At 41.2% G+C, this 14,376-nt stretch overlaps 1 protein-coding gene across 4 annotated transcripts in view; it reads left to right on the top strand.

The window, feature by feature from the left end:
• Positions 1-14,376, top strand: part of TANC1 (tetratricopeptide repeat, ankyrin repeat and coiled-coil containing 1) — a 201,844-nt gene that overhangs the window by 128,190 nt on the left and 59,278 nt on the right. For 2 of the 4 annotated variants that reach the window (XM_073647121.1, XM_073647118.1), the window contains 6 exons: positions 1,150-1,410; positions 8,985-9,110; positions 9,548-9,829; positions 10,802-10,953; positions 11,118-11,349; positions 11,994-12,160. In XM_073647121.1, the coding sequence (XP_073503222.1) occupies positions 1,150-1,410; positions 8,985-9,110; positions 9,548-9,829; positions 10,802-10,953; positions 11,118-11,349; positions 11,994-12,160 (1,220 nt within the window). Of the gene's footprint in view, positions 1-876; positions 978-1,149; positions 1,411-8,984; positions 9,111-9,547; positions 9,830-10,801; positions 10,954-11,117; positions 11,350-11,993; positions 12,161-14,376 lie in introns of those variants that run through there. The other 2 variants (XM_073647122.1, XM_073647119.1) reach the window with 2 other exon arrangements.

Genomic DNA, 14,376 nt, shown 5'->3' with positions numbered 1-14,376 from the left:
TCCCTTCAGTCTGACAGTCCCAGGCTTGTCATCTGGAGGCCAAATGGCTTTGACCCTTACTATCACTGCTTGGCAAGCCTGAGCCATGTTCTTAGCCATGCAAATTGCCTTTTCAGAGAGGAAGAGGACTAGAACTGTAGCGCCACCTATTGAATGTAGCAATCCTAAAAGTCAATATCTATCCTTTCATGAGGTTTGTCTCTTGACTTGGGATAAAAGCCAAACCAGAACTTCAATTTGCAGACAGTGTTTCAGGGTTCTGCCCCTCATCAGTGCAAAGTGTGAAATCTGGTTAGGCTAGGTGAGAGGTGTCTGACCGGGATCCAAGGGATAACGTTTCTCCTTGTGGAGAGTGACATGCCAAGCCATCACTTTGTACAATGAGTCCGATGAGATTTATTGGGCACAGACATTACACTGGTATAAATTCTATATTAAGTGGTGAGGACGGTGCTGCCGTCTACTAAAATAAATAGGATTTCTAGCCTAGTCTTGTAATACTCTTCACGCTCTGTAGATGGCCCTGTTGTTGGGCTCTGTGCTGACTGGGTTCAGGCTCTCCATTGGAGGTATCTGCCGGTAGGATTTCCGGACGTATACCCTGTCTGTAGTCTGAGTATATATTGCTTGTTGTGATGAATGGGAGTGCGCTCATTGGTCTTGCTCCTTAAGGAACACTGTGACAAGTGCTGAAAATGAAGCAAGATTTGCAAGGTGCAGATCAGAGCGAGGTTTACAGAAGAGCGAGTCATCTGGGTGTAAACCGCCGTATATATTGCATACTGATTGCATTAGCCTGAAGGCTGCCCTGACAGCCTCCCTTGTATCGTGCATGTAGCAGCCACTGCCTTCATTTTATTTATTTACATTCCTCCGGTTGTATCGCTGTGGAGGAGTCGGATCTCGATGAGTTTCTGGAAAATGTTTCTATAAAGTAGTTCTATCTCTAGAAAGATTTCATCATCCCCGGATGATAGGTATTATAGGCTCAGCAGTCCTGTGCGCGGCACTTGGGCATCCAGCAGCGCAGGGTCCTGCCGCCAACTCTTCATGGTTATTTTTTTGCTGCACGTTGACTACTTTCTTGGTTCTTCTTTTTGAAGCCATTGTTTTCCACTGATTTGCTTTCCTCTTGTCCATCTGTTTCAGCGACGATCACAAGTTCTTCGGAGAACGACGACCGCAGTGGTTCCAGCCTGGAATGGAGCAAAGATGGCAACTTGAGGACTGGCGGGCATCCAGGGATCATCCATGAGCGGAGAACAGAGAATTGCTCGCCTGTAGTGGAGGAAGAAACTGTGGGCCCAGTAGAAAATTTGCCGAAAACGGAGCCATCGACTGGGGAAGGACCTGTCTCCTACATGCAGAATTCCAGCTCTTTAGTAATGCAGCGACCAAACTCCGTGGCAGGTAAATGCAAAGTCTTTTATGGAGGGGTTTATTGTTTGGGTGGGTTATTAGAGGCTGGTTGATCCTGGTGATTGCGTTTCTGCGGAATAATCTTTCCATCTTTATGATCTGTAAATGGGTCATGATATTTGACAATATTGATTTTATATATTCCAACAAAAAATTGATTTTGTTTTTTTGGTTAAAGAAATTTCTCACCATAACGATGCATTAGATAAGCAAGAAGTGGCTGATCTATGGAAGTCCGACCTCTTTTCCCTGGACGTGATCAATTGTGTAGCTGCACAGTACAACTGTCAACTCTTTAGGACCCTGCCCCGGTCACTATGCAGGAAACGGAGCTGTACTGTGCAGCTGCGCAATTGATCACATCCCGTCTGCACCGAGAACAGCTGATTGGTGGTGGTGCCAGGTGTCGCACCTCCACCGACCTGATATTGATGACCTATCCTGAGAATAAGTCATCAGTATAAAAGTAGTGGACAACCCTTTTCAAGCATTCTTTATCCATGAAGTATAAGCTCCTCAGAGCCCTGTCTTGAGTGTAGGCGGATATGCATTCATTGTTTTTGGGACTGCCGGAAATAATGGAGCGAGCGCTGCAGAGCTTAGTTCTCGGGTCCATATTCCTGATCTCTGGATCATCAGTGATCAGTAAATTATCCCCTATTCTATAGATGGAGGAAAGCATAATAATTCATTAAATCCATTAAAAACTAACCAGATGAAGGAAAAATCCCACAAATCTTTTTTTTTTTTTTTTTCTTTTAAGTGCAGCAAAATATATTCTCCAGGCCAAACTTACTTGTCTTTCGAGCACCTGCTCCTTTTTATATAGCATTCAGGAAATATATTCTCCCATAAATTTTTAATCAGATCTTGACACATGAGAGAGCAGGAATATTTCCTAAGAACATGTTTGAGAACATTTGGAATCTCTTGTGCCGAGACCCAATCCTTCTTTTCAGGATCATTCGGGTGTGCCAGTCTTTTTGGAAAGATCCTTAAATCACAGTATTTGGCTTCCTTACTTCTGCTTGACCTTGTTCATTAAAATAAGGAGCAAGTGCCCAGAAGTCTGGTGCGCTTTATCCTTTAGTATCTTTATTAGTGATGAGCGCAAGTACTCGCTACTCGAGTTTTCCAAGGGTGCACGGGTACGCACCGAATATCTCAGGTACTCAAGTGACATGTTCGAGTCCCCGCGGCCTCATGGTTCGTGGCTGTTAGACATCCACAAAACATGCAGGGATTTCCGTGTGTGTCAGGCAATCCCCACATGTTTTGTGGCTGTCTAACAGCCGCGAACCATGCGGCCACGGGGACTCGAACATGTGACTTGAGCACCCGCGATACTCGTTGCATACCCGAGCACTTGTCTCATCACTAATCTTTATGGCAAATGCTTTGAGAAAAAAAATGCGTCGGCTTTAAAATCGTCTCATATTCAGTTTCATCAGATTTTCTTCCATCTAAATAAATGAATGTACATCGGTGATTTTTATCTCTGCTTTTTCCGTAAAGGATAAATGAAGCTTCTCCAGGATGATGTGAGATAATGCATCCTACAAGGAATTGGCATTTCACGCCGTCTGCATTCTCTAATGTAATGATAGGAAGGGTTCAGGGAGGGGACTGAGGAGCGGAATTTTGTCTTATTGCCCAGTTTTTAATTTTAACACTGTTACGCGGTTGCAAGAAGAAGTTCACATCTTGAATGTCCTAATTGTCCTGCATTCCTCCAGGATGAGTCTGCATTGCTGGGATTCAGGGTCTCTCCGGGGAGGGGATGAGAACTGAGTAGGTGTGTGTCAGCCGCTGTTTGTTTTAACTTCCTAAGTTGCTGACATATTGAACAGCAGATCTTGTCGCTCCGGTACTGGGCGGCTTGTAGAAGAGGGAGAGATGATTGAGGCGTTAAGGTATGGCAGAGAGAGGATGTGGCGACTTCCCCTATTGTGTCAACGGATTTAGATGTTTGACTTGATAGACCCTAAAAAAAAACAAAGCTCGATAAGTGCAACCTGTTCACACATGCAGGATTTATTATTAAACCGGTGTCAACATTAAAAATCCCACTCGATACAATCGCTTGGGGGAATTATTTACTACATTGCCGGAACGATGCAAACCGTACGCAGCTTTATTCGAACGTCCCATCTTTGTGCCTCTCATCCCAATCAGTCCTGACCACCACATTACGACTCTAGGTTGCAAATATTACACGAGGGCCATGCTGCAGGACACCAGTTGCACCACATCTTTGTTTATGTAGCATTTTTTTTTTAATAGCATTTTTTCAACCTTTAGTTTAATTCATGGTGCTGCTTTAGCCTCACCAGCAGATGTATACGACCATGAAGTTCATTTAACCTCAGCAGTGTCTTCCAAATCCTGACAAAGAAATATCATATCCGCTCAACCTGTCCAGATATCGTTCAATCTAATAAGGATGCGGTGCACGGACCGAGGCCACGGTCCGGCTCCCGAGTGAAAATGATCAGGAAGAAGGCTGGAAGACCTCCAGCAACTGCAATAGAAATGACTATAATATCATTATTTATTAGTAACTATTAAAATATCAAAAGGGAAAAAATAAAAGAAAACACACTAGGCTTACGCGTTTTGAGCGCCAAGGCTCTTAATCAGAGCACTGATTAGGAGCCTTGGTGCTCGAAACGCGTAGGCCTAGTGATTTTTTGTTTTTTTATTTTTTCTCTTTTGATGTTTTAATAGTTACTACATTGGTAGGAGAGATGGGTGCAGTTGGGCACTTCATTAGATTTGGACATTTCAAACCTGTCGCCTGGACAACCCCTTCAAATTCTGCAAAAATGGCACCAGTGAAAACCATCACCTTTTTACTCTGTCTAGATTGGACATTAGCAAAAAGATATTCTGTAGAACAATAGTACCTTGCCAGGCAATGAGCCGCATTGCAGCTGAGTGCTTATTATTATTATTATTATTATTGATAACAATAATAGTAATAATAATAATAATAAAAAATAAATAAGTATTATTATTACACATTATAAAAGTTTTTAAACCGTTTAAAAAAAAAAAAAAAAAAAAAAAAGTTCTCCCTAGTGGTGGCGATTGGCAGACAAAAATTATATACTAAGAAAAAACCTGAAGGTCTGAACTGAAACGTAAGTTGATGTGCATGCAAAATGTAAATGCATGTTCACACAAGGCCATTAAACAGAGAGAAACCAAGAACAAGAAAAATACCCAAATAACTGAAAGTAGATGTATAAATAGCACAGTGCAAAAATAATAAAGGGTATTTAGTTAACATAATTTTGATCAATTTATTAATTTTGACCCTTTATTATTTATTATTTTTGCACTGTGCTATTTATACATCTACTTTCAGTTAAAAATTATATACTAGTAATATAAAAATGTAAAAAAAACATACAAAGTAAAAACATCCAACCACTGACGTGTTGAGAAACCAAAAAGCCCATCCTAGGTTCCATACGGTCAGCGTTGCACCGCTCTGGTCCCTCAGGTGCTGTTCTGCTGAAATGAGCTATATATAGAGCTGTTATTTCTGAGGTTATGGTATGATGTGCATTTTTGGGTATATACTCCCTGCCCTCAGTGCACCTATATGCACCTGTCCGTTTCATAGCAGCCCGGGGATGTATATGAGCTTGTCATGCAGCGCTGCTTTCCATAGATGAGATCTTGCATTCCTTTACTACAGATGAATGTGATAAGATGGCTTAAAGTGACATCAATTTAACTCTGCCCTTAAGATATAAGAGTCATGGGAAAGTTTAATGTCAAATAGCATGTGCATACAGCAGTCATCTCACTCCTCCGTCTCCTGGCTAATCCCTGGAAACATTTTTCTTTTTCAGAATTCTTTTCTACTTTTCCTTCTTTTTGTATCCACTCCTGTGTTTAGCTTTAAAAAAAACTCAAACTTCATCAATGACTGCACGTGTGTTTCCAGCTTTGGAGAAAACTTTTAGATTGAAGCTCAACTTCTATTTTTTCATGTCTTCTCCCGAATGACAACACATGGATCTTCTGTATTCACCCAACACAAGATCTAAGATTTGGTCATTGTTGGCTTTAGTCCACTTAACAACGGTCCATGACTAGCCTGATTGTTTTCTGGGTTGCCTGGAGGCATGGGTCCTTGTCTCACTGGTGGTAGATGCGGCTGCAAAAAATTATTCTGTTGGTGTCCCACTACGTTGCGATCATTGAGTGTTATCAAAGTCTACATTTTCTAAGGGCTCATTCACACATAAATTTTTTGTGTACAAGTTCTATCCGTGTTTTTCACATGTCGTCGATTTTTCGCAGACTGAGTTGTCCGTGCAAAATCGCTGAGACATGTCCGATTTTGATTCGAGTGTCGGCTCAAAATCGACAATGCAAGTCTGTGAAAAGAACGAACAGCATTCAAATAACAGCGTGCAGTCCGGTGTTCATGGACTGCTACACAGGAAAACATAAAGAAACTTTTTTTTTTTTTTGTATGTACGCGACACCCTCTCTGGCGACACCCTCTCTGGCGACACTCTCTAAAAAAAAAAATCCGTGAAACTTGGTCCGTTTTTCTCGTACGTGAAAAAACTGACATGTGAAAGAGGCCTAAGTATTAGATGACCTTGCAACAATTCAAGGTTGGGTTGTCGAACTTGTATGTTGTTTTGGTCATTTGTAGCAACGTGACACTTACTAACCAGTGTTGATTGCATTTGTCAGGTGGTATCCTAGACTGACCATACCTATAGGGCACTACTTTGCTTTTTCTGTATGACTCTACGGTTGACTAGTCAATATTTAGACATCTTATTGGCGGGCCATATAATATTGTCTCCTGCAAAACTTGAAAGCCAATATATGCTTTAAACTCATGTATGTGCTTGCTGTACTTTAGATGCTCCATCCAGATTACAAAGTGCACACCCTCTAGAGGGAACAGTTTCTCCTTGGGGAGACCACCAACTTGTGTTAGGGAGACTTATAGGCCAATCAATATGCCAATTAGTTCTTCAGGAGACAAAAATATGACTCTCTAATGCGAACTATCAGAGGTGGCTACTATAAAGGCCAACCTTTTGACAGCTGGTATTGTCTTTCTATGCCAACTGGTGGTGTGGCCTTTACCAAGAGAAAGGGGGTTACCTAGACCACCATAAAATACTTCTCATCCAGCCTACTAGTTTCCTGGTCTCCAGTGAGGAGGACGACCAAGAACTCAAAAACAACTGTCTGCGGATGGGTTCTCTTGCTTTTTGGAGAAGATTATGGATTGCCAAACTGCCTAAGTCATGTGGCAAGGCTTGGTGAACACTCGGAAATTGACTTATAGTAGATTCCTCAAATTGGTAGCACTATTGAACCTGCTTTCTTCATCCTGGAGGAGAGCCTTTTTGTATACCCTTTTATCAGGAAGCATTTTGTAGCCTTCATATGTAAGGTGGCAATCGTGTGATGTAACATCTGAGCAACCATGGTAAACAACCAAGCGGAAGCCAAGTGATTGGTGGCTCTTTCGGCTCAAATCCTTTTGCGTTCAGTATAATTGAGAAGTATTTTGGCCAGTATGATGAGGCAAAGATAAAGAAATCCTGATCTTCAAAAGTGCAAAAAATCAAAAAACATTTGTTGAGTGGTCTGAAAGAATTGTTCCAGTTGGGCACCTGAAATGCCCATATGGTTAATGTGCCTTTTGCTGAAAAATCCTACAGGGGCATTGCTTTACTTTTTCCAAAATAATCTGACTGTAATATCACTGGAATCCCTGTTGGGGTGTACGTTCTGTTGAGCTGGGACTCGTCAAAACATTAATCGCTTGGAATAAACAGACCACATGATACATACTTTTATGGACATATGTTTGCCTTTGTGAACAGCGACAAGATCACAGGGTAGTTGAGGTCGATGTCAACGTGATAAATATCTGCGGATTGTACGCAGATCAAACAGACGTAATACCACCTAGTTAATACAATAATAAACAGTCTACTTTCTTTAGACCGCGGATAGAAATAACACTACTTATAACATGCCGGCCATGAGAACAGTGGGTAAGTGATGAAAGATAATGGGTTTATCTTAGCCTGTGCAGACCACCCACTCACAGTAAAGAGGTTCCTGAGAAGGAAAACTATCAAGGAATTGAATTGGAGGACATGCTGGCCTCTGGATTTAGAAAGTCTAAAGTGGCTTTAGATGTTTCCGCTCTCTCCTCCCAAAACCAAAATCACGGTCTTGGATGACTATTTTTAAATGGCAAAAATCACTTTTTCCAGATGGTGTTTTTAGTTACTAGCCTATGGTTACATTTTTTTTTTTTTTGCATGTACTGTCAGAAGGTCAAATCCAAATTTCCTTGTAGTGAAGAAGTGAAATTGGTCAACCTCTCCTTTTTTCTTTTTAATAAAAACCTGATTATTAGTAACAATGGATTAAATAGCGGTATCTGTTTGAGAAGGAAAGAATGATGAATGTCAAGGTAACCCATGCAGCTAACCATGTGTTTTCTCAACTCGAGAAGTTGAGAAAAGTTAACCATTCACCTTCAAGAATAGTCTTCCCTGTACACAACACACATTCTTGGTCGGTACCGCTGAAAAATGCAAGTTCAGTTGACATTTGTCTGACTTGTATGGTCACCTTATACCACCGCTAAACTTCTTGGTTGGCGTCTTGAGGGTCTGTGAAAACAATAGGATTGAGCACATTGAAATTCAACGTAACTTGTCCAACTTTTGCGCCATCGGGAAGAGGGTGGACACCCCGATATAGATTAGTTGGATGGTTGGCTGGTCCCTCCTGAAATCCTCAAGTTTGCTCGACGTTTATCTAATGTGTATGGCTGACATTATGCTTTTTTAAATCCACACATTTGAGAAGGTCATCTAATATGTAATAAGTCCTATATCAGGTTGTCCTACATCTTCAGGCCGTCTGATAATTTTTTATCCAAGTGGGTTCACTAGAAGTTCTTGAAAAAATTATCTATAGCCTAAATCTACCTGACTTTGCCCATACTTGTTTTCTCTTTATTAGTATTTATATTACATTTATAATAAAAATCTGTGAATATTTATGAAACTGGTTGATAACTTATAGACTGGTGGGGGTCCAACCATTAGGACCTGCACGATCAGCAAAACGGGTCATTTTTCATGCAGTGCGCATGTTCAACCGCCGCTCCATCCAATTACTATGGGGCTGCCACCCGCTGCACTCAACTTTTTACATCAGCGTTTTGAAGCGAGAATGGAGGGCAGTCGCGCATCTGACTTGACTTTTCATTATGTAACGGCGATGTCCCCATAAGTCCTCCACCGATCAGTAAGTTATCACTTATCCTGTGATTAGGTGATGACACATTTTCACCAGACAACTCCTTAATTTGGGTTTCGTTAGTTTGTTGTGTTGTATTGCAGTGTAGTCCAGATTTTTATAGGCTGTGTTCACTTGTTGAATATTTGCTTTCACAAAGAAGAGGATGACAGGTGAATACAACCTTAATGTTTGACCACCAGTTCTGAACGAGAAATGGTAAAATAAGGAAAACTTTCTTTTTCTTACAGCTACAAGTTGCACAAAACTGGAAGACTTAAGTTATTTAGATGCTCAGAGAAATGTGCCCCTGAGGACATCAATCCGGATGCCTTGGCATAACACCGCAGGGACCCGTGTGCAGCAGGAAATCAAAGGTTGGTTTTAATCATGGTCCATGCAAAGTGGCCGTTGCTTAATTCTAAGACCTCTCTTGGTTTGGTGGATGGTGTGATGATTGGATCTTCCATTTTATTTTTTTGGCAAAAAAAAAATTCTACCTCATCCTTCTAATTTAGAGGTGTTTCTCTAAGGAAAGAAACTTTTGCAAATGAAACTAGGTTAGTTTTCACACATCATGCCTTTCTCGCACTTGACTGTTTTTGGCAGTCTCGGAGTAAATTGGCACCGGTGCCCCAGTAGTCGGCCTTTAAGCATTGAGTCATTTGCTGGAATTTGATCATATTACCTCACTTAATTTAACCCTTAAATTCTTCAAACTTTTACATTTACCTCTTTGATTTCACTTTTTTTGGGGATGGGAAGTGAGGGGTTACTGTTTTCTCCTCTGAGATTATTTTTATCCCTTTTGCAGCTCGCTTTGTCCCCTACAAGCCACAGGACATTCTGCTGAAGCCGCTGTTGTTCGAGGTGCCAAGTATAACAACAGACTCAGTGTTTATTGGAAGGGGCTGGCTCTTTCAGGAGATAGAGGAAAAGCTGAGTTGTTCAGAGCTGCCGGAGAACCGGGGAGTCGTGATTGCTGGCAGTGTCGGATTTGGAAAGACGGCAGTAATTTCTAAGTTGGTGGCGCTCAGCTGTCATGGGACTCGAATGAGGCAGATTGCCTCAAATAGCCCTTGTACGTCTCCCAAAGGTTTGTTACCTGCAATATAGACATGTTCTATATTAACATTATATCTGACTTGATGCTCTGACCAAAAAAAAAAGGCGGATCATTAAAGGGATTGTTCACTTTTGTCCATTTTCCCCTGTGTGGGATAAAGCCAATCTGATTACATTTGTCACAGGGACAGGAGTGTTGTTGATTTCTCTCTTAAAAAAAAAAAAAAAAAAAAAAAAGGTTTGCAAACTCAATTTGCGATGACCACCATCTGGCTTAGGGAGTTTAAAGGGCAAGCAGTGCTTTCTGGGAAACAAATATGCAAATTGTATCTCCAGCAGAGGTAAGAAAACTGTGTCCACAAATAAAGGATCAGGCATTAACTTTTAGAGTAGCTACCTCCAAAAAAGGGGGTACTATAGAACCAGTTTAGTTTGTTTTTTTTCTTTTGGAGCAAAGGCAATTTACATGCCTTTTTTCCCAGGAAGCATTGGCAGGTCTGCGCAAGGAAAAAGCTGCAGTTAATCTTGGAGGTACCAGGCTACGCTGCCGAGCCACCTGCTCCTGCCAGGAAAATCTCATACTGTAAATAAGAAATATCCCTCCATGGAAACGACATCCAGTTGCCAAAAGAAAAGTTAGACTTTCTCCATTTTGGGATCGTTCCTTTGGCTCAACTGTTTGCTCACCCTCCAGGCCATTTATTTTAGATTACTTAATAGCCTATGTCCTTCCTGCCAGATCCGTCCTCTGTTTTTCTTTACAAACTGTGCTGATTTATTAACTGCCCGTCCTACATATCACACAAAGTTGTATATTTGCCAGTTTATGATTTCACTTGGCGTTGGATGGGGGTGGTTGTCCAAGATGCAAACTTTACGTACAGTTTAAGTCCAATATTTTGCCCTTTTTTTTTTTTTTTTTTGAACGTTTTGTCTGAGAACTAATCGACAAAGGTTGAACATGATGGACTTCTGTGTTTTAACTATTTTCTTTTTTGGATAGGTAATGACCATGTCCCCGAGATTCCCCTGTCTCAGACATCTCCGCTGAGCCTCAGCATGTGTGGTCCAAACACCATGAAAACTCTGGGCTCTTGTGGAAGTCCAGAGCACCAAAAGATGATGGATGATTCGCTTAAACATCTGGCTTCTAAGGTATCTCCATTTCTTATTTCATACGGTTCTTAACTTTTTCCCAAAAATTAGTTAGAAAGATTTTTTAAAATGCTTGAATGGACGTAATTCTCATCTAGAGAACTACTGTGTTTTGATTTTTTTAAGCCTTTTTCATATCCTTTTTGTTGTGTTTTGGTCCACAGGTTGTTGCTTATCATTACTGTCAGGCGGATAACACCTACACTTGCCTGGTGCCGGAGTTTGTGCACAGTGTGGCAGCACTATTGTGCCGCTCACATCAGCTCACCGCTTACAGAGACCTGCTTATCAGAGAACCTCATTTGCAGAGCATGCTTAGCCTGCGGTCTTGTGTGCAGGACCCTTTGACTGCCTTTAGGAGAGGAGTCCTGGAGCCAATGGCAAATCTCCGTCGAGGTAGGTGGCAAAGTTAACTGGAAACTCATGATGTTGCAAAGACCCCTTTTAACATTATGGATGACAATGGTATAAAAATACCTCTCTCTCATGCCGATGCCTCCCTGGTCCCCCTGCCAGTCTCGGTTTACTGGATTTCAGCAATGATTTGTCATGTGACCACTCCAGCCAATCACAGGCCTTTTCTGTGACATGTCGACACCCCTGAGGTGCTGCAGCAGTCACATTTCATGCAAACACAATATTGCTGAAGTCTGGGGTTCAGACACTGGAAAGCTTAAGTATTGGTGTGACAGAGGCATGGTAGAGAGTATTATTTTATACCATTGACAGCAATTTATGAAAAATAAAAAGGGGTTTAAGACACCGACCCCCAAGTTTAGTCAGGTTAATAGACTGGGTCATATCTTGGCACGATGTAGTCTTTTGATCTCAGTGCCTGAGGGGAGACCATATAACAGTATTGTAGGTGACAGGCCCTTTTATTAATTTTGCATTGGGGCCCAGTAGTTTTAGATTACATGTCTATGCCTATAGGTCTGCATGCATGGAAAATAATTTTTGCATGTGTTATTTTCCCCCCTCCATCTTCTTCCATGACCACTTGGGATCTGGGTAATCATTGTATTCTATTTATATTACAGAGCGGAAGATCCCAGAGGAAGAATTCATTATCCTGGTCGATGCTTTAAATGAAGCTGAATTCCACAAACCTGATTATGGCGACACCATTTCTTCATTTATAAGCAAAATAATCCCATCATTTCCACCCTGGATAAAACTTATTATGACGGTGCGATCGAATTTTCAGGTAAATCCATGCTTGCTCTTTCTTTTTTGTTTGTTAGCGACTTTTAAAAGTTGACTTCTTTCCATCTGTTCCTCCAGATTTCATAAGGTTTAGAGTTAATTTGCCAATTGAACTATTTTAATACTCCTATTTTGTGCCCTGTGAAAATGCTCGAGTAGTAAAGTTTTATCATCGCCAGCCTTGTTAGCTTGGCTATTAGCTGAAACGTGGATCTCGACAGAGCATTTTTTTTTTATGTATACGGACGGGACCCTTCTCTACTCTGTGCTGTAATTAGTTCAATTTTTTTTTTTTTTTAATTAAGTAATTGAGCAGTCTTTAAGAATCTTTCTAATGTACTCCATTCCTTCATTTTATATTGCTTTATTTTCGCTCAAACTCGATATTGAAAGGGCTGTTTTCACTGCCTCGTTCATGCACTTGAGTAGCTGTTTTGAACTGCAACTGTTCTGCTCCTCTTCCCCATGTTCAGACAGGGAGAGCGTTTACAAATGGCGTCTGAGCACAAGGGAGGGGCGCATAGGAGCTCTCACAGGAGTATGGATATTTGTTAGACCTGCAGTTCAAAACAGCTGCTGTAAGTGCATGAACAAGGCAGATTAAACAGCTCCTTCAACTTTTGAAAAGTTGAATTATTCTAACTTTGAGACTTGGATTGTACATAGTCTTGGTTAAGCTCACATGCGCTGTTCTGATGCGGTGCTGGAAGCGGCCCATGTATTTGATATCATTGGTGATGTATATATTGGATGTTTATCTAGATGGCATATCTAATATATGAGACATGATGTGTTAGGAAAATGGCAGCACAAAGATGGAGTCATAGGATCACTATCAGGATCGCCGGATTGGCATGGAATTTACATCAGGAAATATAACAATATGGCAGTAGGGTACACAAAATCTGGGAAACTTCTTCACCGATATAGGCGATAGTTGGTAATATGCCAAATGACTAAGTCAGCTCTGCTTCATCTCTGTATAATGCAGCTATAATTGGACTGTTAAGCTTTGCCCAGTCTTGCATTTGTTGCTTTACTTGGCTATTGTCCTACTAATAACCTCCTAATGACCTCGTTCACAAGGGATATTGGTATTTGTTCATAAGTCACCACCCACAAACAGTAACATGTCAGGGCTCGCCGATGTAGACGCACACTTGACTTGCTAAACCAGAAAAGTGAAATTAGATCAGCTCAAAGTTTTATCTGTCTCCCAATGGAATCTATTTTTCATTGATACCTAAATGTTAGAAATATAATAAAATGTAGAATTTGAGACCAAGTAGAGTAAAACACAACTTTCATTGAAGTCTCCTGGTCATAGTCGAGGGAAAAACCTTGAGTTGTTGGCATTTACCAATCATTTAGACAGAAGGTTCTTCTGATATGTATGAACTCTCCTACACTTCTGACGGGTAGATGAGAGAGTTGGGGTTTCGCATATTTGTGGAACGTTTCAGCAGCTGCTTTGCCACCTCAGGGGCTTCTTAGTGGTTGCAGATACATTGTTCTTTATTGATGTACTTTGTCCTCTGTCCTGCTGCTTCTGAGTGTTTGCTACAGAGACCTAGGGGAGCAGAACCTCCTATTCAGTGTGTTTGATCGTATAGGAGACATTACTGCCCACTTACATACAACAGAACAGCTAATACTGAAAAGTCATCCAAAGCTACATTTATTCTTTAACATACTTACGAATAGTTTAGTTGCCAAAATTAAGACATTTAAACTTTGCTCTGGGTCAACCAAGTAATGCCCAAAATGCCTAGAAATTACCCCAAACCACCTGGATTAGCATAAGCTGGTTTACCCAATAAATTTTCCTAGTTGAGAGTTGCCAAGTATGCCTTAACTCAGTGCCTCATTAGATTAATATGCACATGGCCATATTATGGGAATTATACTCTGTCTATACAGTATGTCTCAGATTTTTTTTACCTGGCTGGGACAATACCATGATCACTAAGTTGGTTCTCTCATGAGGGCTCCCTGGTTTGTTGTGGGTCTCACTCTGCTGGGTGGGTGATGTCTTCTCGGTCTTGATTTGCACTCTGTGACTGCAGACTTGTGAATCCTCACAGCATGCACTGTCCCCGCTGTCAGGATTTGCCCGCGCCAAGAGCGGTCGATCATGTGACTGCAAGTATGTGATTTGCACATTCCGACTAGACTTTTCCGGTCTCACTTAACTCACTTGTATCAAGCGAGGCCCCA

Source organism: Phyllobates terribilis, unplaced genomic scaffold (genome assembly GCF_046119375.1).
Source record: "Phyllobates terribilis strain yellow unplaced genomic scaffold, ASM4611937v1 Scaffold_9__5_contigs__length_417890890, whole genome shotgun sequence".
NCBI classification, from domain to species: Eukaryota; Metazoa; Chordata; class Amphibia; order Anura; family Dendrobatidae; genus Phyllobates; species Phyllobates terribilis.
This window is presented reverse-complemented; position numbering and strand designations above follow the sequence as displayed.